Raw genomic sequence first — 24,105 nt, 5'->3', positions numbered from 1 at the left:
AGTACTTAGCATCTCTTGTCTTTCTGGAATTTTCCGTGGCATTTGATTTTGTTGCCCACTCTCTAATCCTCCAATCCTTGTCCCATTGTTTGTATAACTTAACCTTATTTCAGTGTTCCCTTAACCTTTCGATCCCATTTTCCCTGGTTTATGTTACTAATTCGTTTTTTTCCCCTCCCTTTCAATTTTGATAGCCCCAGAATTTTCTTTTCATTCCTCTTCTCATTCTGTATCATCTTCCCGAAGAAAGTCATCTTTGGGTGATAATTCAGAATTCATGTCTTCATCACAAATTTCTTTTCCCAGAACCTCATTCATGTATTTCTACTCTACTTGGCATACATACTGCATGAATCACAGATATCACCCTAGAAATTTGCATTGAAATACGTTAGACATATTTCCATGACAATGATCTATTCCTTCTCTATTTTCTTTCTCCTTATTTGTTAACCGTCATTGTCTTCATCTTTTTTTCCTCCCTCACCACCTACCTTTAGTCATCTGTCAACCTCTAGGAATTTAAATTCTGCAACATGATTTCAGTCTGTCTGCTCTTCTCCAGTCTCATTGCTATCACCTTAGGTTGTGTCCTCATGTTTAGTTCCAGAACTATTTTTCAGTCTTCTTAACATGCCCAGAGTTCTGTTATTTTACCAAGGTTGAACCCAGCTCTGTTTCTACCCTCACATTTACCAAACACTGCTGGTTTTTCAAATTAGCTAATTGAATATTAAACCTAGGACATAGAAAATAGTTTCAGTAGTAGTTTTATAATTTTAAATACTTCTTTGTAAATTATTTTACTTTATTTATTTATTTTTTAATGTTTATTTTTGAGAGAGAGAGAGAGAAACATAGTGTGAGCGGGGGAGGGATAGAGAGAGAGGGAGACACAGAATCTGAAGCAGGCTCCAGGCTGTCAGCACAGAGCCCGATGCGGGGCTCAAACTCACAAACTGTGAGGTCATGACCTGAGCCGAAGTCAGCCGCTTAACCGACTGAGCCACCCAGGCGCCCCATGTAAATTATTTTAAAAGTACAGTTTAATCACTCTCATTGAATGTTGTATATAAAAATGCATATACATTTTTATAGGAATCAGATTCATTAATCATTCATGTACTCAATAAGCGTTTATTAATCACCTTGTCTATATGACAGACACAAAACACAAAAAAATAGGCTAAAGATAACTGGCATGAGTTAAATGATTGCCTCTGAGCAACTCATAGTCTTGTTAAAGAGACAGACACATAGACAGATACTAACACTGCATTGTAATAGCTGCTAAACAAAGAAGTATTACAAAGTTCTAAGAGCCCTAAGGAGAGAATAGCTTACATCTGAGAAAATTGAAAAGGTATCTGGACTGTATTATCTAAAGCTGGATTATGAAGAAAGAGTAAGAGTCTATCTGACAAATAATTGGGAGAAGAATGTTTTAAACAGAAAACAATGCCAGCAAGAGCGAAGAACAGCATGTTTTATAAGGAACTGTGTGACCAAGGATCTTGAACTTTATGTATATGGGAGTTTGTTCTATGTGTTTAGACAGAAGAGTCAGTTAAGCATATTTGTGCTCACTTAGGTAATTCTAAAAATTTGTGGGGCAGATTGTAGGGATAAGAGATGGAGGCAGGGAGACTAGTTAGGAAGCTTGTGTAAAAGTCTAGGTGGAAGATGGTGAGAACTCAGATTGAGATGTTGACCTTGCAAAGTAGTAAAAAGGGGAAAAACAGAACTGAATAGAACCACATTATAGCCTGAAGAAAAACCTGAATTCTACCTATACATCATATGTGTGTTTCTGTATTTTGTTTCTGTTTTGAACTATAGACATGGGATGTTGAGCTGGAAAGATCTGCAGAATCCTGGGCGGAAAGTTGTTTGTGGGAACACGGACCTGCAAGCCTACTTCCATCAATTGGGCAGAATTTGGGAGCCCACTGGGGAAGGTATGTAAAGTGTAACTTTTTTGTTTTTGAAAACATAAGTGATTGAAATACTTATTAATTCATTAATGAGAAATTTTCTGAGGCTTAAAGCCTAAAAAGAAAGCAAATAATCACACCAACAAAATAAAAGTAATAGCAGAATAACCAGCAATATGTTAGACTTAGTTTTTGTTTTAAACCATTGATGTAGTGGTAACGTAATGGGCATAGTACTTAAGATTAATAACTTACACAAGAATCTCTCTCTACCAGACTTTATCAATACATTTTGCAATATTTGATTTTACTTTTTCTCCAATTTTACTCACTCTTTGTGGTTATTTTCTCTCAAATAGATATAGACCCCCAACATTTCATGTACAAGCATGGTATGATGAAGTGAGAGACTTTAGCTACCCGTATGAACACGAATGCAACCCGTATTGTCCATTCAGATGTTCTGGACCTGTGTGTACTCATTATACACAGGTATGTTTTGGGTATATTACGCCTCATTTTTCTAAGTTGAGTTTGTGTAACTGCAGCAGAATTTACACAACTGAATTTACATACTGAACGTGGATGTCTTTCTTAGTGAATTTGGTATGGTTATTGAAAAAAGATATTGATGTCTGTAGAATAGGTTTATCAATTTCTATAAAAGATAAAAGTAATTATTAGAAAAAGTCCAAAAGTCAGTTTAAAAAAAAGACATTACCTTGGGACACCTGGGTGGTTCAGTCTGTTGAGCGACCAATTTCGACTCAGCTCATGATCTTATGGTTTGTGAGTTCGAGCCCCACATAGGTCTTGCTGCTGGCAACGCAGAGCTTGCTTCTGATTCTGTGTCCCCCGTCTCTCTCTGCCCCTCACCCCCCCACAAAAATAAACATTCTAAAGAAAGATGTTATTTCAATGATTTTACATGTAAAACATGTTTAGTCTGGCCTCAGGAAATGCAAACGAGGAGGAATTTACCATCTTCAGTATTTTTTATTTTCCAAAGAATAAAACTATAGGTTATTTACCATGACATTCAATATTGACCTGTGTGCAGCATTTACCTGTTTTTTTTATTCATTGTTCACATTTCGTATTGGATAAGTTCTAAACCTCTAAATTGAACAACGAAAGGTGGATTCAACTAGATAAACCACAGACCTGAGTTACTAGCATTTTTATGGCTGACTGTTAGTGAATATAAAGCAAATTGTTCTGTCTACTTTTGCATGTGACAAGATTAAGATCAGTGATGAATTCCATAATAACCAGTGGTGCCGTGAAAAATACACATTATATTAGAAATTGAACCCATAAATTTTTGTTCCAATACAGCTTAAGATGTGAAATTCTGTTCCTTTGTTAGGTAAGCTTTTTCATGGAAACATTAACATAGCATTTAGGTTTGTGAGGATGCAACTTTTTAACTATTTGGTAAATGTGTATTTTGAAGATGCTTACTTTTTATAGTTAGAGTTATTTACTCATAGCACTCTTCTTCAGATTGAATTAAACCCTGCCCAAAGCCTCAGGAAAAATATCCTTTTGACATTGCCTTATTTCATCTTAAATGATATTCATTTCTCAAGTTCAGTTTTATACATTTCTCTCTGATATATATTGTTGTCTTCATCTCAGCCTACTTTTTCCAAGCTTTTTGGGTTTTTTTTGTTGTTGTTTTGTTTTTTTTTAATTTAAATTCAAGTTAACATACAGTATAGTCTTGGCTTCAGGAGTAGAACCCAGTGATTCATCTCTTACATATAACACCTGGTGCTCATCACAAAAAGTGCTCTGTTTAATGCCCATCACCCATTTAACCCATCCCTGCCACCAATGCCCCTCCAAGCAACCCTCAGTTTGTTCTCTGTATTTGAGTCTCTTATGGTTTGCCTCCCTTTCTGTTTTTATTTTAGTTTTCCTTCCCCTTCCCCTTCCCCTTCCCCTATGGTCATGTGTTGAGTTTCTCAAATTCCACAGATGAGTAAACTCATATATCTTTCTCTGACTCACTTACTTTGCTTACCATAGTATCCTCTAGTTCCATCCACATTGTTGCAAATGGCAAGATTTCATTCTTTTTCATCGCTGAGTAGTATTCCATTGTGTATATATTTTCTTTTTTCTAATGTAGGTGGTGTGGGCAACAAGTAACAGAATAGGCTGTGCCATTAATTTGTGTCATAACATGAACATTTGGGGGCAAATATGGCCTAAAGCTGTCTACTTGGTGTGCAACTATTCCCCAAAGTAAGTAGACAAAACATTACTTTTATATGTAAATCTGTATATATGTATTATCATATATATATAGTTGAGTATATTGCTTTAACTCAGTTTACTTAATATGGCAACAATTATGGTTGCCTGATGCATAACCTCAGCCCTTAAAAGGAATATGAAAATTGAAAATATGATCTTTGTGAACACAGGGATTATATTTTTATGACTTCAGTTTTACATATTATTATATTCCACAGGTATTTTTAATAATTTGGATTTATTAGAGAGAGCATCTATAGATTAACTGAGAAATGTATTTTCACCTGTGTAAAGACCATTGAATGATTATGTTGAAAATATTACAACTGTACTTAGGGTCAAATCTAAGTCTCAAGTCTGTTTATTAAAACGAATGGAATATAGATGAATATCCCATAATAGAGTTCGGTGTTCTGTAAAAGTTTAATTTTGTAATTTTTAACAATGTACATAACAATTACTTAGAATATTTTCAAAATAATAAGGCAGAAGTTTACATAGAAACCTAGTAACCAAAGGGACTCCGATGAAAAATATAAATGATTTAAATATGCATATCAAAGTCCTTATTTAGAAGATAGTAATATTTTATAGTGTCTCATAAATTATGTTATTAGACTACCTCTTACTAGAGTGGATCTTCTCTTTAAGGGGAAACTGGTGGGGTCACGCCCCCTATAAACATGGACGGCCCTGTTCTGCCTGCCCACCTAGTTTTGGAGGAGGCTGCAGAGAAAATCTATGCTACAAAGGTATGTGCTATTGTGTCACAGTATTCAGTTTGATTTATATTTTAATCCAACATCTGCATTAATTTGTACTTGAAAGGCAAAAAGCATATTTAATTATTACTGACAAAGTTTCCAGAACTCTATTTAAAATATCTGAAGCCATTAAAAATATTTTAAAAATATATGAATGTCTATTATAGCAAATTTGTATTTAAAAGAAAGTTTCATCATTATTCCACATAACCACTTCTAATTCTACTTTGAGATTATCCTAGAGTGACAAGTATATTTGCATTTTTAAAAGCGATCTTGATATATCATTGACTAGAGTTGTTTTCACAAGTGTCTTCATTTTTGAAGGATTTAGCAATCTAATGCAATTTATTTTTAACGCTTTAAAAGTTTTTGCCCATATACCTATCCATGAATGTTACTGAATGATGGTCAATGAATTACACTAACTCTCTGCTTCTTGCTACAGAGTATATAATCTCTCATGGCCACATGACAAATAAAAAAGATAAAATAGTATTGTAAAACTATTGTAAAAGTAGTGCTCTGAAATGCATTTAATGTCCTAAAATGTGCATATAAATACAGTGTCCTGTTTACAGCACATGAAGAGCAAACTTAGATGATAAAGCTTTGTAAAACTTCCACTCTTGTTGGGCATCTCAGTGAACATTTCTACTCCCTTGTACTTTTTTCTTCCTGATGACCAAATGAAGATTAACGTAGACTAAGTGTTTTAGAAAACATGAATAAATGCAGCTCTTTTTCAGTATTCATAAAGAGATGTGCCTTTTTTTCCCCTTGATGACTGAGTGCTCATTAGTATAATGAGCAGACAAGAAGTAACAGTATAGTATTTCACTGTTATATGAGCCATTTTGCATTCCTGGAAGCATTTTTCATTGTGTGTGAGTCTGTTTTCCATTTTTGGCCATCCCTAAACCTCCGACTTACTTGCCCCTTCACCAGTGGCCACTATTTTACTTAAAACTGACTTTCCTCTGAAGTCATACTTCCCTTTCCTAGGTTCGGAGTCCTTGGACATACATGAAAATAACACACCTTTCCAAATTGTGCCACTGTTAAGCCCTTGATATAAATAACCTGGAAAAAAATTAAACTCATAAATTTCTGCATTTTGAATTTCCTTCTAAAAGAGAAAAACCTTTCCGTGGAAACTGATATTGTAGTAAATTAAAAGGGCATGTCAGTCCTTCTTTAAGCTAAATTTCCTATTGGGAGAATTTTAAATGTGACACTTTTGGAAATTTTAAATGTGATTCTCCTAAAAATATGATTTCATGTCATACAAAAGCCCTGACTTCATCAGATCACTGCGTAGACTTCATGGTGGTATTATGAAAGGCAATCACTGATACCACTCTTAAGTATAAATCAAAGTTTAGAAATGACTCCATTTAATATTAGCTGATTTTTTTCATTTTTTAAGCATAAATGAATCAAGAGCTCAAAGGCTTATCCATGTATTTTATTTACTCCAGCGCAGTACATAAGATCACCACCTCAAGCCAAAATCTGTGCCAAGAAACTACAGATTTTTCTAGTTTTAAATGTTACACAGGCATATAAAGGTATACCATTATGTGATGATTTTGCACATTTAAGGTGGAATCATATTTCACATCCATTCTCTCTAACAGAAGGATCAGACAGGTATTACCCTCCTCAAGAAGAAGAAACAAATGAAATTGAACGGCAGCAGTCACAAGTCCGGGACACCCACGTTCAGACAAGAGCAGATGATAGTAACAGAAATGAAGTCATAAGCACACAGCAAATGTGTAAGAGCTCTGCATTATTTACAAAAATGTTAAAGTTTATGTTGATGACAGATGCAACTATATTTTGTTAATTTGGACATTTTTAGAGTGGCAAAAGCTTGATGAATTGTAGTGACTTATACATTATCTAAATTATTTTGGTATATATATATATATATATATATATATATATATATATATATACTTTTTTTTTTTTTTTTTTTTTTTACTTTTCAGCCCAAATTGTTTCTTGTGAAGTAAGATTAAGAGATCAGTGCAAGGGAACAACCTGCAATAGGTAATGTTTATCCTTATTTTCAAAATTATCTGACAAAATACAAGTAATATTTTTATTTCACACTAACATTCAGAGAAACTAAATTTTGTTCCTGATTTCTTTCATCTAGATATGAATGCCCTGCTGGCTGTTTGGATAGTAAAGCCAAAGTTATTGGCAGTGTACATTATGAAATGGTAAGTATAATAAATATAATGATTTTGGAACAGGATCTTTCTATATAAAGTTTGATTTTTTTAATGCAAACATAATGATTTATATGAAGTATAGATATTTTGCTCAGATATGTTTGTTTAATTTAAAGTCATTTAAGTAATAGCTAGTCATGTCCTATGTAGCAATCTTAGTGTTTTAATATTCTTTTCTCCCTTCCTTTTTCTCTAAGCAATCCAGCATTTGTAGAGCCGCAATTCATTATGGCATAATAGACAATGATGGTGGTTGGGTGGATATCACTAGACAAGGAAGAAAACATTATTTCATCAAATCCAATAGAAATGGTGTTCAGACAATTGGGTAAGTACCCAAATGACCTTTTGGATGAGATGATTTTAAATCTTAATAATGAGTTGACAAATTCTTTTAGAACAAAGCATAGAAGAATTTATAGAGAAGTTTGGTAATTGTCATTTCAGCTCACTTCAGCTGTGTAATTTCAAAGACAAAAAGGAGCCAAAGTATCTAAATTCAACATTGAACATTTTCTGCTTATAAAGAACATGCTAAATAAAGCTCCATATTTTCTGGAGTTTCATTGAGGATGTATAGATTTACAGTTATCCCTAATGTAAAGCAATAGATTTTTCAGCTATAAAATAAAATAGCTCAGAGAAGGCTAATTGTTTTGTGTACTTTCCTGCCCTGTTTATGGAAAATGGATTATTTCATGCAACAGTAACTTTGCTAATAAGATAAACTATATTAGTAGGTAAAAGAGCATTTTGAAAAGTTCTCTAAAATGTAAATGTATACTATGTACCTTTTGTCCATCTAAATGTAATTGAACTCAACATAAAAGCATTAACTTTTGAAATGTTTCTCATATTAAATATATGAAACATATTATTTTAGAGCACTGCATATTTTGATATAAACTATACAAGTTAGAAAAATGTGGCCTTTTGAAATAACTTTGTAGTGTGTTTCTTCTGTGTAAAAAATAAACTTTGAACCTCATATGGAATTCCTTTTCTTAGGATGTATGACATAGTTTCTTTCCTTTGTTAACTATACAATTGCGTGACTCCACAGTGGAGGATTTATAATGATAAGAAAGAATTTATTAAAAACTCTTGAAAATTTGATGGAATGTTATTCTATGTAAATAATTTTGTTCAAAGGCTTTATGGATGGTTTTCAGTGTCTAGCAATCTCTCTTAAGCAAAAGCTGTATAGAAGCATTTATTGATTGGCTTATTAATTCAGTAAAATGTATTAATTACCTTCAATGAATAACAAAAGTTATGAGCTTCAGTAAGCCAAACATTGGGTGTTGGATTCAAGAAAATTGATCCTATTTACTTTTTTTTGTTTGAACTTAATTTTTGTTTATTACAGAAACCTGAAACATGAAGGGTGTGTCCTATTAAAATACTATTACAAATAAGCTTTATCTTTTGTAGTAGATATTTTTCTGAAACTCTGGGTATAATTAAGCCAATTAAAAATTTTGATATATAATGGAATACCTATTCTTCTATCCTGCTTTTTAATGATGCATTCAATAAGGAGGAATTCATTCATCGTTGACATTTTACTAGGTACTGGGGGAACAAAAAAATGAATAACACACATTCCTTTTAGGTACTTATGATCTAAAGGTCTTTTTATAATGCTACTTTGTATTTACCATTGTGAGAGTTTAAATAGTTCTGTTCTATGGTGACAGGGAATTAGTATAGTTAGAGTTTTAATTTTAATAGGAAACAAATATGTAGATATAAATCTATGTGGCTTTATGCTATTATCTATATGTTTTTGAGATTAGTCATGAGAAGAGATCCTCCTCTAATATCAAGAATGATTAATTTGGTTCGTATTGATTTGGTTCATACTTGAAGTTAATATGGACTTAACATAAAATAGATGATGTATTCTTATACTACAGCTTATTTAGATATTTAAGTAAGAATGTTTAAGAAGAAACAAAGTATTCACAGACCGAAAAAATACCAGAAATTATGTTGATGATGATGCATCTAAAAAATGATTGACATTTTTATGTTCTTATTTTCAGCAAATATCAGTCTGCTAATTCCTTCACAGTCTCTAAAGTGACAGGTTAGCACTTTTTTAAACCTTATTTTCTTACCACCCTGTTGCATGTTATTATTGCCAAAGAGTTGCTTATTGTCTTGTGTTTTAATTCTTCAGTTCAGGCTGTCACTTGTGAAACAACTGTGGAACAGCTCTGTCCCTTTCATAAGCCTGCTTCACATTGCCCAAGGTAATGTTTTCTAAATTGTCTCATTATTCTTGACCAGTGAACATACGTGGAATGGGCTTTTACTCTGTGATAACTGTTTTTGCCTGGACTTCTGCTGTCTCCAGGATTTGAGGGGTGTATAGTCTTGTGAATGGATAGAATTATCCATTTATAATTGTGGTCTTGAACTGCGAAGCAAAAGGGAGCATGGTTCTTCACGAACTCCTGCTCTCCAGACACTCCTGGTGTGCTTCTCCAAACGCCAGAGTGCTTTTGTCTGTTCCATAATACCAGGGCTGTGCGTGTATTCTGTATGTTCACATATCTTAGTCTGCCCAGGCTGCTGTAACAAGATACCATAGACTGGGGGGGAGGGGGAGGGGGAAGGTGTAAAAAATAGAAATTTGAAGCTGGAGACGAGATCAAGGTGTTGGCAGTTTTGGTTTCTTCTGAAGCCTCTCTCCTTGTTGCCAGATGGTACCTTCTCTTTGTGTCCTCACAAGGCAGGGGAGGTAGGTTGAGAGAGACAGAAAGAGAGAGAGAGAGGAGAGACTCTCCTTTCTTGGGATCAAGGCCCAACCCTGATGATCTCATTTAACCTTAATTAACTCCATAAAGGCCCATCTCCAAATACCATCACAATGGGAGTTGGGCTTCAACATATGAATCTGGGAGGACACAAACATTCAGTCTGCAACAAGTCATTACCACTGAAACTATAATGACACACATATTTTTAAGTATTTCCATCCACTTCCTAAATGAGATAAATCTAATTGAGATTGGTATGTCAAAAAGCCCATCTTCTGCCTTTCTTTTATTTTTGTTTTGTATGCTGTCTTTTTAAAAATTATAATGGAGTTTATCTACTACACACTAATGAAAGAGTGCTTCTGGGGCGCCTGGGTGGCTCAGTCGGTTAAGCGTCTGACTTCGGCTCGGGTCATGATCTCACGGTTTGTGAGTTCAAGCCCCACATCGGGCTCTGTGCTCAAGCCTGGAGCCTGCTTTGAATTCTGTGTTTCTGTCTCTCTCTGCCCCTCCCCCGCTTGCACTCTGCCTCTCTCATTCTCTCTCAAAAATAAACATTAAAAAAAAAAGAGTGGTTCATTTATCTTGACCACGCTAAGGTGAAAATTGTTAGAAGTATTATGGCTATCAGTCATAACCGTACATAGGAAAAATGAAGAAGGTCTTTTCATATCCACTCTTATTTCTATCCACATTTCTTCCATTAATACAAGGAAATCACATATTAATTCCAAGAAACAATACTGAGATTTGAGATAGAATTATAATTGATAAACTGTAGTTACTAAAAAACTGAAGGAGCCCCCTTTTTATGGAAAAGTTTATTTTGGAAAAGCTTCATCGCTTAGCCTTTTATTTTAAAAAAAATTTTTAATGTTTATTTATTTTTGAGAGCATGAGTGGGGGAGGGGCAGAAAGAGAAGGAGACACAGAATCTGAAGCAGACTCCAGTCTCTGAGCTGTCAGCACAGTGTCTGATGTGGGGCTCGAACTGACGAGCTGCGAGATCATGACCTGAGCTGAAGTCGGACGCGTAACCGACTGAACCACCTAGGCACCCCTTCACTTAGCCTTTTAAAACTAAGGTAATGTTTTACTTAAAGAATAATATTGGTTGTTCACAAGGCAATGAAAGACTGTGATGATGTAAGAAGTGGGTACTTCTTGGGGCACCTATGTGGTTCAGTTGGTTAAGCGTCCAACTTAGGCTGAGGTCATGATCTCATGGTTTGTGAGTTCAAGTGCCGTGTCAAGCTCTGTGCTGACAGCTCAGAGCCTGGAGCCTCCTTCAGATACTGTGTCTCCCTCACTCTCTGCCCCTTCTCCACTCATTCTGTCTCCATCTCTCATAAATAATTTAGAATTATCCATTAATATTTATGAAATACCAACTATGTACAGTATAATGCTAGGCCCTCTCAGCCATGTGACTAGGCTATGAGGACCGAATAGTAAGGATAATCCCGATAGAGTATTCCAGCATAAAGCCTTCCTCTAGTAGATGCTAAGTAAATGGCAATTTTAATGTCTGTGGCATAAATTTATAGTAATATTGTTCCAAAATGAACAGAAAATCACTCAAGTAGACTGTTAATGCATTTTTCCTGTTTCTTTGGTTATTCCAGAAAGGGAAATATTGCCCCAAAAGAAAAATTCTTCTAGTTAAATTTTATCTTTTACTGCTACCAACGTAACAAATTGGTAGAAGTAATGATTTATACATAATTTTGACCTTACGTAGTCTGGAAATTCACCCTTCTGTTTCCTTTTAGAGACTACTGAAACAAAGGGTTGTCTTTTCTCATATAAAAATTTTAATAGTTTCATAAATTATGTTATAACACATTATTTATATGACAGTTTATAACTTTTAGGGAACCATGTGGTTGGTACATCTGTTTCAGAATTTCATATAACTTAAATAAGTTGAGACATAAATCTTTTGGGGAGAAAATGCCCAGGGCAAATAAACGAAAGGAAATTAACTCAAGATGAGCATGAAGAAACAATATTTACCTGTATAGTTGTGTCCTTGAGAAGTTCCATAGCTGATAGAATAGACCCAAATAAGCAATCTCTATGATTCAGTACCATAACCTTATAAGTATCTTGTGTTTGTGTGTGTTATTAGAAATCTTTTTTTCTGGCCTGGGGATGACACATGGAGGGGGAGGGCAGAAATCATATCATGCTTAGCATGTATCTATAAATAATTAGAGCTTTGAAGCCTATTGAATGTCCAAAATGTAAAAGCAGGTATCACTAAAATGTTGATACATTTTTATTCAATGCTTATAAGTAAATTGTATATAAAAGAATGTTTACCAGGTCACTGTCTACATTCTTAGTAACACATAACAAGGTGTTATAACCAGAGATTAGAACACAATCAAGTAAAAACCTCCTTCAGTCTATCTTTGATCTGAACTTGCCTAAGTAGAAACTATCTCAGTTTGGAGCTACTCACCTTGGCCTTCCACAAACCAAGTGCCAAATATGGTCAAGGTAGAGTCAGCACAGTATGATCCTAAGGGCTGAGCACCTATTACTACCATAGGATGGGCAGTGAATGCCCAACTGTTCTCAAACACACATAGAAAATTTCACATTCAATGGGGACAACTTTCCTCCTATAGAAACCCCCAACAGCATCTTTTATAAAAATCAACTCTTTAAAGTTATAAAACTCATTTATTTATATTTAAATGCTTCTGGTTTAGATGCTATAAGAAGCATATATCCTCTAAAATAAACAGTATTATACAGATTTTAGAAATAAGAAATGCAGCTATTTCTTAAAAGCTATCTTAGGAAGGAGTTGCTTCAGTTGGTAAAGGTAGTTGCAATTGAAGTATTTTTAGAATACTTTGGGGAAGGGGCCCCTGACTGACTCAGTGGGTTGAGCCTCTGACTTCAGGTCAAGTCATGAATTCACGGTTTGTGGGTTTGAGCCCCCTGTCAGACTCTTTGCTGACAACTCAGAGCCTGGAGCCTGCTTTGGATTCTGTGTCTCTCTTTCTCTGCCCCTCCACTGCTCACAATCTGTCTCACTCTCTCAAAAATCAATAAACATTAAAAAAAAAGTTTAGAATACTTTTGGTAAAATCATTGATTCCTTCATCAGACAGTGATTTTCATGTAATCATTTTGTTGAGACTCTGATTTATTTACTAAAATGAATTCCCTTTTTTCCAGATGTAGTTTTTAATGTCCTTTTATGTGTGTGTGTGTGAATCAAACCTTTGTGTGTGTGTGTGTGTGTGTGTGTGCGTGTGTGTGTGAATCAAAGAGCCCATTGATTTAAAAAAAAAAAGTGCCACTTGATAGTTTCTTAAACTCTCAGAGTGGAGTTTTTAATCATGTGATTGATTGAACAGTGATAATTGGATCCTATGTGGAAATAAAAAAGCTTTTGGAAATGTTATTTATTTTTTATTTAAAATTTTTTTTAATGTTTATTTATTTTTAAGTGAGAGAGAGATAGAGCATGAGTGGAGGAGGGGCAGAGAGAGAGGGAGACACAGAATCTGAAGCAGGCTCCAGGCTCCAAGCTGACAGCAGTAAGTGTGACACAGAGCTCGAACTCATGAGCCTTGAGATCATGACCTGAGCAGCCAAAGTCGGACATTTCATCGACTGAGCCACCCACGTGTCCCTTGGAAATGTTATTTAAATGAGCTAAGCCAATCAGATATCAGTAAGGCAATAGGATATCTGGAAAAAGAATATTCCATGCTCAGAGAAAGATAAGTGCAAAGGCCCTGAGGAAGAGCCTATTTTTGTATGTTTGAGAAGTGACAAGCCAATATGACTGGATCTGGGGGAAGAAGTGGAAGAGGAGGAGGATATGGAGTCAAAGATAATGGGGGGACAGGATATGCAGGACTTATTGGCCATTGTAAGGATTTTTTTCATTTATTCTGAATGAGATGGAAAGCCACTAGAGTATTTGGAGCAGAAGAATGATATGATTGGTCTTGTGTGCTTTAATTCAAGTGGGAAAAAAACCAACACTGGAAGGGGCAGGGTTGGAAGCAGGGAGATCATAGGAAAGCCTATAGCAGTAAGCTAGATACCAGATGATAAAGTCTGGAGCTATAGTAACTGAGGTGTTTAGGGATGCTCTGATTTTATTTCATGGATGACCAATAGAAATTGCTGGCGGACTGAATGTAAGGTGTGAGATAAAGAGAGGGATTGAAGCTAGAATAAAGTTTTTGGCCTGAGGATCTGAAATAATGGAGTTGCCATTTATTGTATGAAGCCTACATAAGGAACAGATATGGGGACTGGAGGAAAAGATTAGGAATTTGGTTGTAAACACCCTTAGTTTGAAATTGTTATTAGATTTTAGTGGAGATATTGAATAAACAATAGGACACAAATTTGGAACTAGGAGGTCTCAACTGGGGATACATATTTGGAAATCAGTAACTTATAATCATAATTAAAACCATGGAATTGAAGGATGTACCAAAGATGTGAACATAGAAGAAAGAAGCTAGATGTGTGAGTCAGACAGTGAGTCAGTTTTTCAAGTTAGCGGTTTATTAAATTCTACAGAAACATTGGGTACAGTTCCCAGATACTGAGAGATATAACCTGATGTGTCTTTCTGCTTAACCCCTAAATTAGAAAGCTTCCTGGTTAAGTTAGAAAATAAAAGAAACACATTTGTGCCAAAAGCTGGAAGTGGGTAAATTAAGCAGAAGCAATTGCATCTACTGCCTGGCTTCTACAATTGACCTATTTTAGAAAAAAAAAAATGAATAGGGTGAGAATGCTGTTAACATTTGTGTATGCATGTCTGTGGTCTTATGAGTAAGAATGGCTAAAGAAACCCGCTACTTAATATTTGTATATATATTTTTTTTTTTCAGAGTCTACTGTCCTCGTAACTGTATGCAGGCAAATCCACATTATGCTCGTGTAATTGGAACTCGAGTTTATTCTGATGTAAGTATCTTAATTTATGCAGCTCTCAGTATTCATGTATATATGTGTTTACACAATATTTAAATGTATGTATATACATTTATATATAGAAAAAGGAAACAGATTCTGTGTTGGTATACATATTCTCAGAGAAGCTAATCAATAATAACACTGAAAAACAACTATTCTTATGCAAATATGAGTGCATAATAATTTATTTTTACCAAAATTTTTTTATGTCCTGCCCATATATATCAGACACTTTTGAAATAGACCAGAGGCATCCTTCTGAAGGAAAATTCATTTTGTATTTTTATTATTTTTTATTTGTTGAAGTTTATTTATTCTGAAAGAGAGAGAGAGCAGAGGAGGGACAGAGAGAGGGAGAGAGAGACCCAAGTAGACTCCACAGTGTTAGCACATGGGGCTCTATCTCGGGAACCACATCATGACCTGAGCCAAGATCAAGAGTCAGACACTTAGCCGACTGAGCCACCCAAGTGCCCCTCATTTTGTTTTTTTAAATCTTCCTTTTGGTTCTTCAGTATTTGTAGTGTAAACTTGATAATTAAGAGATTGTCAAATGTATGAACAATATCTTACACTGCCAAGGGAACATCTTTTTCTTTTGTTTTAAAAAATTTTACTTTTTTTTTTTACCAGTTTTTTAAATTTAAATTTTAGTTAACATACAGTGTAATATTAGTTTCAGTAGAATTCAGTGATTCATCACTTACATACAACACCCAGTGCTCATCACAAAAAGTGCCCTCCTTAGTATCCATCACCCATCTTGCCCATCCCCCACCCACCTCCCTCCATCAACGCACAATTTGTTTTCTGTCATTGAGTCTCTGGTGGTTTGTTTCCCTCTCTCCTCTTTTTTACCCCTTCCCATATATTCATGTGTTTCGTTTCTTAAATTCCATATATGAGTGAAATCACATGGTATTTGTCTTTCTCTGATTGACTTACTTCGCTTAGCATAATACACTCTAGCTCCATCCATATTGTTGCAAATGGCAAGATTTAAAGAGCACCATAAAATCAAGAACAGATAATATGTTAAAATACATATGAAAAGAAAGCACTTGAGGGGATGTTATAATGGACAACATTACTGGGTTGGACAAGGACACTTAGCTGGGAGGCCTTTGGTATGGACAAGTGCTTTTTGAGCCAGGTTTCAAGTGTGGGTTGGGGAATTGGATTAGGGACACATTCTAGGTGGGATGAACAACATTTACAAAAACGGGGAGATGACAGCAAGCGAGATGTATGCATAACACATAGGTTTGCTTATCTTTGAACAGGTGAGCATTGAATCTAAAAGGGTTGCAGCCAATTTTGTGTGAGGGGTGGGGTATCCAGCTCTTGAAACATGTAAATGGAGAGTCTGAATGCATGTTGATGAGTTTAGATTTTATGTGGCAGACATTTAGAAACCGTTACAAATTTCTAAGCCAGAGAGTTGCAAAAACAAATTCAGGAAATATACTCTTGAAGCACATATTCAATAGAATACCATGGAAATAGGTTTGTAAAAAGAGACCTGAAATAGTATTTACCACCTTATTTCTGTTGGTGAGTTCATTGAAGTCCAGGGTTTGTTTTCATTCAGCTTTACCTTTGCAATTGTTCTCCACATCTGAGTCCCTCCTAGGCTTCAGCTTTGCCCTGTACTTATTTGCAGCTTAAAAGGTCATGCTGGTATAATAATTTATTAGTCCTCATGCTTTGCTTATCTTCCTGTCTGTTAAAATCATGGTCATTCTTCACGTCCTAATTTATTGCCACTTTCTCTGTGGAGTGTTTTGCTGGATCTCCTACTACATGTATTACATAGCCCTTCTTTCAACCCCTAGAACTTTATTTTTTTTTTTACTTTTAGCACTTACCTGATTCTGTTAGTGTTATGACTGTTTCTCTATCTCTTTTATTATTTTGAAGTTCCATGAGGGCAACAGCCAGGCAATTGGAGCGTCATTTTTTATTAATAGTTTGATGTATGCCAACCTGTGAACAAGACAGAATTATATCCTGCCTTAACAAAACTTAGAGCACACAGTGACATCAGAAATTTAGCAAATACCTTGCACATAAATATTTGTTGAAGAAATAAATCCATAAATGTACATGAATAAGCCTATCTAGAATCTTCAAAGATTTCAGAAGTTATTCTTTTTAGATTGTCCCTTTAAGCACCAAACTTTAAATTTTAATCATGCCTGGTGAAAATCTTTCATAATATCCTATACCCTCTTATACCTATAGGCTGTCTATTTTTCTAGTTTAGGTTTTGTTAGACTTTGTGTCTTGAGATCATTTTATCTTCCTACCTTATTGGACTGCATAGGCAATTATGTATAGGAAATGATTGTATAAATCATTTTAAGAGTTAATTGGAAGTGCAAGGACTACTATTTATGTGGTCAGTGCAGATTCAGAGATTCAAGCATTAACTACCAAACTCCCCCTCCCCCCCACACAAAATATATTATTTCTTTAAATACAAGATATGGAAAAATATCTTCTCTCTGCCTCAACCCTCCACCTTTCTCTCTCTGTTTCTTTCCGTTACTACTTGTACATTTTATTGCTTTGAATTTTTCTCATTTGTTACAAGTAAAGTTAATTTCTGCATTCATTAAAAGTGTTCCACTGTTTTCACAGATAAATTCTTTTTTTCGTGATATGTTAATTCTTACAAAGTATGGGTATAAAAAGAAAATCTCTTCTGACCTTTGAACTCAAATAGGAATGCCTGCTGACTGCGTAGTTATGGGCAAAACAATAGTTTCAAAACATATTAAGTGCTTGGATTTAGTGAATGTTATATGTAAGCACTTTTATGCCTTGGGGAAAATGCTGATAATACTCTTTTAACAGAGCAAGATAAATACTGAAATGTGTACAGAATTATTTTTAATTTCATCTGTTATGAACCATATTGGATACAAATATTAAATCAGTGAGGAACTTTAAACTGTAAATAAAATGCCTCTTCGGAGTAACGATACGAGGTTTTAGATATATGGTATTTTTTGATATAGCAAAAGCATGAAAAGGATTAAACAGCTTGGCATTCAGGCTCTCTGATCTAATAAGTTCTGACTGATGCCACAAAGTTCAGAGCACAGTAATAAAGCAAGGTCATGTAAGATGCACATGCTTATGTGAACTTAAAAAAGCACATTAAGTCACTCACATGTGCATAGAGAGAAAAATAGAACACACTAGTACGATCAGAAAAGACCCCTGGGATATGAGGGGGGATTGTTTCATACAGAAACAGTTCAAGTGTTTCATTTTGTGGGATTTCCTCAGGCTGTATTCAGCTATTGACAGATTTTGGTAGAACATTAGGATTAAAGCAAATGTTAAAATCTGGAGAAGTCTTGAATGGGGCAAAATAAAAAAAAAAAAAAGTCAACTTTTAGAAGTCCGTAGGTAATGGTTTTAAAAACATGGACCTGAAACAATAATTTTCTCTTCTGTAGAACTCCAGTTCAATTAAGAAGGTATAACTGGTACAATGTAAACATAGTGCCTCATGTCAGACCATTCAAACCAAGGTGATAGACATTGCAGATATAGGTTGGAAGCTGTGATTGTTCTTTATATTTTGCTTCATGGTTAAATTTTCTCTGTGTAGGCTATATTATTTAATAGAAGAAAACTCCCCATTTAATACACACCTGTATTTTGGAAAAGGAACCGTAAAGGTATACAGAACTATTATCTGTTAATAAGACAAAAATGAACATAAACCAAGTACAGATAATGTAACCTGTTAACATTTGGTCAGAGTGACTAGCAAAAGCTAAAATTTAAGCGTTAAAAGGAGCAGGGATGCCTGGGTAGGTCCGTTGGTCAAGCTTCCAACTTTGGCTCAGGTCATGGTCTCACAGTTCATGAGTTTGAGCCCATGTTGGGCTCTGTGCTGACAGCTCAGAGCCTGGAGCCTGCTTTGGATTCTGTGTCTCCCTCTTTCTCTACCCCTCCCTGCTCATGATCGCTCTCTCTCTCTCTCTCTCTCTCTCTGTCTCTCTCTCAAAAATAAACATTTAAAAAAGAGATAAAAAGAGCAAATTTGTATCTGATTACTTACTTCCACTATAGAAAAAGCCTGATGTTTGGAAAGGCAAGTGTTTGTTAGATGAAACAGTGATGGGAGTTTACCATTGTGGCCACCCTTGAGATCTGCTTTCAGACTTGCTCAGAATTGGCTTTAACTCTGTGACTTTTGCAACATTCCTTTATGCACAGAACATCAACCTGTAACTGCTGACTATCTGTATAGAGACAGGTGCCAGTGACTTTGGTCCAACAGAAGAGTAGACTGGACAAGTTCAGCAGGAATTTCCTAATAACAGTGGGTTTTTCCTTGTTGCCTCAGCTGTCCAGTATCTGCAGAGCAGCAGTACATGCTGGGGTGGTTCGAAATCATGGTGGTTATGTTGACGTCATGCCTGTGGACAAAAGAAAGACTTACACTGCGTCTTTTCAGAATGGAATCTTCTCAGAAAGGTAAATTTAAAAATCTGTTTACATATATATTTTGTATTTTATATACTCAGAGTCTCTCTCCCTCTCTCCTCCCGTGTCTGTCTCTCTTTCTCTTTCTCTACATATACATACATACACCTTTATGCTTGCTTTATAACCAACTCACTTTAGTATGGGTTTGGAGTTATGTGGCTGTGCCAGTGTGTTTCCTTTGCACACTGAAATAGTTGGTCTTCCAGGGATGGGAGAATCTGAAGTACCAGAGGTGCCTGTCTCCTCCAGGCTTATAAAAATCAACATGAAAATCGGATTATGAGTCAGAACCACTCTTTTGTTAATTGTTAATAAGGAAATTTCTTTCATCCTCCTTTGGATTTTCTAGATTAGTTTTTATATGTGATTCTTTCTAGGTGAGCAGGGCACTGAATATTTTTCTAATCCAGTTATATGACAAAGTATTTGATAAAAGAGTGAGTCTGATTTTCTCCAGAACCAAATTCTCTTTTTGATTGGAAGTTGGATATCTATTATGACATAAATCCATGCTTTCTGGTCATTTCATACTATTTGGTCCATTAGTATTATATAATTTTGTGGTTTGGGAAAATTCGTATGACTTACTTTATCAAGTAAGTATCAAGTAACTTATTTATCAAGTAAGTTAAGAGCACAGAACCTATAGTGATTTTTCAAATCATTTGTACCTGTACAAATAATATTACCTCTTATGTATATTGTATGGATACAGAAAAATTTCTAACTTTTAGACATTTACTGGATTCTTCAGAATTGCTAGTGGAGGTTCCACATCTACGGTAAAGTTTCTCTAAAGGACACCAAAGGATGTGCCATGCAGGGTATCTAGATTGACTTCCACATAACCTTCTGAGTGCCATCTTTATAAAAAGACAGCTTTGCATTTACCATCTATTTTCAGCAGACCATATCAAAAAGCCATTGTTAAGAAGGTGATTTCTCTATAACCTGACTCATGTGGTTCATAGGAATAGTTTAGAGCACTAACTTATTATTTCCTAAGTCTGACAAAATTTAAATCATGTTGCTATCATACTGATAAATATTTTTAACATCTATGGTTTCAAGAAAAAAATTTAAGTTTATTTAGAGAGAGCACAAGCGAGTGGGGGAAGGGAAAGAGAGAATCCCAAGCAGGCTCTGCACTGACAGCGGAGAGCCTGATATGGGGCTTGGAATTCACAAACTGTGAGATAGTGACCTGAGCTGAAGTCAAGAGTCGGATGCTCAACCGACTGAGCCACCCAGGTGCCCTGGTTTCAAGAAAAATTTTAGTGAGGAAATTTAATGGTCAAATCTGAAAGATCCTAGGAATGTCTTCAGTAAAATGGAAACACACACATACACAGCACTTAATATATACACATTATATATATAATATATATTGTATGATATATATAAAATAGATATGTATAAACTACATTTTTGAGTTGTAGAGTGTGATAGGCAATTTAATAAGCTAAAACTAAGTGGTGTTTCATTTACCTGTCATATTTCTTATATTTATTCTAAAACTATAAGATGATATCCTGAGAAAACTGAGAACAATAATTATTTTTGAGCACCTACTATGAATTTCCCAGACACTGCTGAGCACTTTTAGTAGCTCAGCTCCACCAATGGCCCAGTAAAGTCAATTCTGTAAACCCTGATTTAATAAATGGGTTAACTTAGGCTCATAAAGGTTAAATGATGTGCCCAAGCTCTTCTAACTAGTCAGTCTCAGAGCTTGGGTTCAGCAGTAGGTCTGTAGACTAAGAAATAGGCATTTTTCCAGTGTATCACTGTGTACAAAGAATAAGTACACCAAACACATCTACTTTCTAGAGTACTCTGTCAGTGTCCTATAGATAAGTATGGCTTTTGATTGGCTATCTGCTTGTATGAAAAACCTAGTGTGTCTGTGTGAGTACATGTTTATGTGCACTCTTGTGATACCCTCATACTTCTTCACTCTAAAAACTCTCCTCTTTCTTTTCTTGTACGTAAATATATATGTAAAAGGAATTGCACTTGGTCTCCCTCTTAGCATTTATTGTGTTTATCTCTAAAAGCCCCTTTTTATTATTAAGAAAAACTTCATTCAAAAATGTAAAGACTTCAGAAGTTTACATTTAATTAGACTAAACAACAGTTAATGGTATTATCGATGTTTTACCTAAGCATTTAAATGAAACATATCTTAACTGATATTGCCAAATAAAATAGAAATAATTTAAGAAAGAATTAAATGTATGACTCTGTATCACTTTTAATTTGTGTTTTAAAATACGTTGTGTTTAAAATGAGATTGAGTGCTTGTATGCGTGATTCCATTTCAGTGAAGAAATTCTTAGGACCTTTCAGATTTGACCACTAAATTCCTCACTAAAACTTTTCTTGAAACTATAGATATTAAAAATATTAATAAGTATGGTGGCAACATTATTTAAATTTCATCAGGCTTAAAAAATACTAAGTTAGTATTCTAGAGTATTGCTTAATTATCACTGTCTTCTCAACTTGCAGTTAACTTTTAACCATATTGGTCAGTTGTAAACCTGGATCTCAGTACTCCTCCAGTAAAATGGAAAAACAGCTGCCTAACTCTGTTTTATTAGAATCAAAGGTGGTAATATGGGAAAACATGATCTGGAATCTACTAAGTTCTATATAAAATACTATTATTACTGTGCACCTTAAATTTTAGTAAACTTTCAGCTCAGCATACAACCGAGATTTAAAGAATTATGTCATTCTCACTCGGGCTTTCCAATAGCTATAAATTATAGTAGCCTAAGAAAGTTGGCCATCTGGATTCATAGAGCTGCTTTCTTGACTGTCATAAGTAAGCATGATTTATTTGGAGGATTATATGTAGAGATGACATCAATATACTTTTTGTATTTTTTGCAGTTTACAGAATCCTCCAGGAGGAAAGGCATTCAGAGTATTTGCTGTCGTGTGAAATGGAACACTTGGAAGAGGATCGTAAAGACTATTCCAAATGCCATATTTCTGAAGTTTGTATAAAATTGTAACATTACTGTACAGAAGATATCAACTATTTTCAGCCCCCAAAAAAGTGCCAAATGCATATAAATCTTGATAGACAAAATCTGTAAAAATAAAACATGGGACATTATTAGCTTCAGGAAAGGTAATGAATATGTAATGGTTTTAGAAATCCTGTGTTAAATATTGCTATATTTTCTTAGCAGTTATTTCTATAGTTAATTACATAGTCATGATTGTTCTACATTTCACATGTTCTTTTATATGGTGCTTTGAATATGCCACTAATAAAATGAATCTAAACATTGAATGTGAATGGCCCTCAGAAAATCATCTGGTGCATTTAAATATAATCAACTCTCAAAAAATGAAAGGAACCATATTATCACATTTTTCCCAGTTCAGTACTATGCCATTACCTACTCCAAATAATCTGAAATTGTTTTCCACTTAATACCTGTATAGTTTTTCTCTTCTGTTAAGTTTAGGCATATAGAATATTATGTCCTGATATTGCACTTCTTATTTTGTATAAAGTAATTCCTTAATATCCAAATGAATCTATTAAAATGTTTGATTCCTTGGGAATGGCTTTACTAGTAAGTGGAATGAACTATTTATTCCATAGTAGAGTAGTGGTATGAAAACATTCCTAGTGATAATATAGTAAATATAGGGTTAAGCACAGGCAGCCAGAACTTTCTATGTGTTGTTCAAACTGAGGTCACACATTTTTCTTTTGTATCCTGGCAAATACTCCTGCAGGCCAGGAAGTATAATAGCACAAATTTTAACAAAGATAAACTAATGTATTGCATCACCATTGCCACTGATTTTATTAATGGTAAATGGCCTTGTGTATAAATGTTTCCATATTATGGTACCTATGATGGTGATATATTTGTTTCTATGAAAAATGTATTGTGCTTTGAAACTAAAAATCTGTAAAATGTTAATTTTGGTAATTTTTTTTTCTGCTGGTGAATTTACTCTTTCCTTGTAAACATATTAAAATTAATCATGTTTCAAAATATTTTTAGTTTAATTTCTTCCTTATTTTGATTTAGAAATCATTTTAAATTAACAAAATTATTGCAAGTCTTTTAAACTTGGGTTACTGACATTAATATAAATAACATCCTTAATACCAGAAGTCTGTGAAGTCAACTTGATTATTTAAGTATTTGTATATGAAAAAGAAGACCAGATAATCATATATTTATAAGCATTGTATCAAGGGAAAATTTGAATAAAACGAGGAAAGAATCTGAAGGATAGAAAATAATTACTAAAAATTGACCAGACAGTAAATACTTCATACATTTTCAGAAAATAAGTGACTATGTGTTCGGGAGCAGAGAAAAGGGAGATAAATCTCATGCAGAATCTGGGAAAGCAAGACAGCTGGATAATAGAAAAACAAGAATAGAGAGGCTCACATTGACCGCTGCTGGAGAACAAATGGTAAAGAAAATAATGTCATGATCACTTATCAAGCACTGGCCAGAAATTCAGTAGTTCAAAATATAAGTGGTCAAAACTTAAGCATTTGTAGATTAAAAATATCAAAATTTAAAGCAGATTTGTGGGCACATTTTTTTTTCCAAAGACACATTACATCTTCTTAAATAGCATGATTGAAATGTAAACTTTG

At 34.5% G+C, this 24,105-nt stretch overlaps 1 protein-coding gene across 2 annotated transcripts in view; it reads left to right on the top strand.

The window, feature by feature from the left end:
• Window positions 1–23,484, top strand: part of CRISPLD1 (cysteine rich secretory protein LCCL domain containing 1) — a 48,481-nt gene extending 24,997 nt beyond the window's left edge. Inside the window, exons 3-15 of one of the 2 annotated variants that reach the window (XM_027064353.2) lie at window positions 1,840–1,958; window positions 2,294–2,426; window positions 4,072–4,187; window positions 4,851–4,951; window positions 6,604–6,744; window positions 6,961–7,021; window positions 7,131–7,197; window positions 7,407–7,537; window positions 9,258–9,301; window positions 9,395–9,467; window positions 14,858–14,933; window positions 19,312–19,442; window positions 22,353–23,484. In XM_027064353.2, the coding sequence (XP_026920154.1) occupies window positions 1,840–1,958; window positions 2,294–2,426; window positions 4,072–4,187; window positions 4,851–4,951; window positions 6,604–6,744; window positions 6,961–7,021; window positions 7,131–7,197; window positions 7,407–7,537; window positions 9,258–9,301; window positions 9,395–9,467; window positions 14,858–14,933; window positions 19,312–19,442; window positions 22,353–22,404 (1,245 nt within the window). In that variant the 3' untranslated portion in view covers window positions 22,405–23,484. Of the gene's footprint in view, window positions 1–1,839; window positions 1,959–2,293; window positions 2,427–4,071; window positions 4,188–4,850; window positions 4,952–6,603; window positions 6,745–6,960; window positions 7,022–7,130; window positions 7,198–7,406; window positions 7,538–9,257; window positions 9,302–9,394; window positions 9,468–14,857; window positions 14,934–19,311; window positions 19,443–22,352 lie in introns of those variants that run through there. The other variant, XM_027064354.2, reaches the window with a different exon arrangement.
• Window positions 23,485–24,105: the final 621 nt, after the last annotated feature.

Source organism: Acinonyx jubatus, chromosome F2 (genome assembly GCF_027475565.1).
Source record: "Acinonyx jubatus isolate Ajub_Pintada_27869175 chromosome F2, VMU_Ajub_asm_v1.0, whole genome shotgun sequence".
Classification (NCBI taxonomy): Eukaryota; Metazoa; Chordata; class Mammalia; order Carnivora; family Felidae; genus Acinonyx; species Acinonyx jubatus.
The sequence above is the reverse complement of the archived record's forward strand: the minus strand, read 5'-3'. Positions and strand labels throughout refer to the sequence as shown.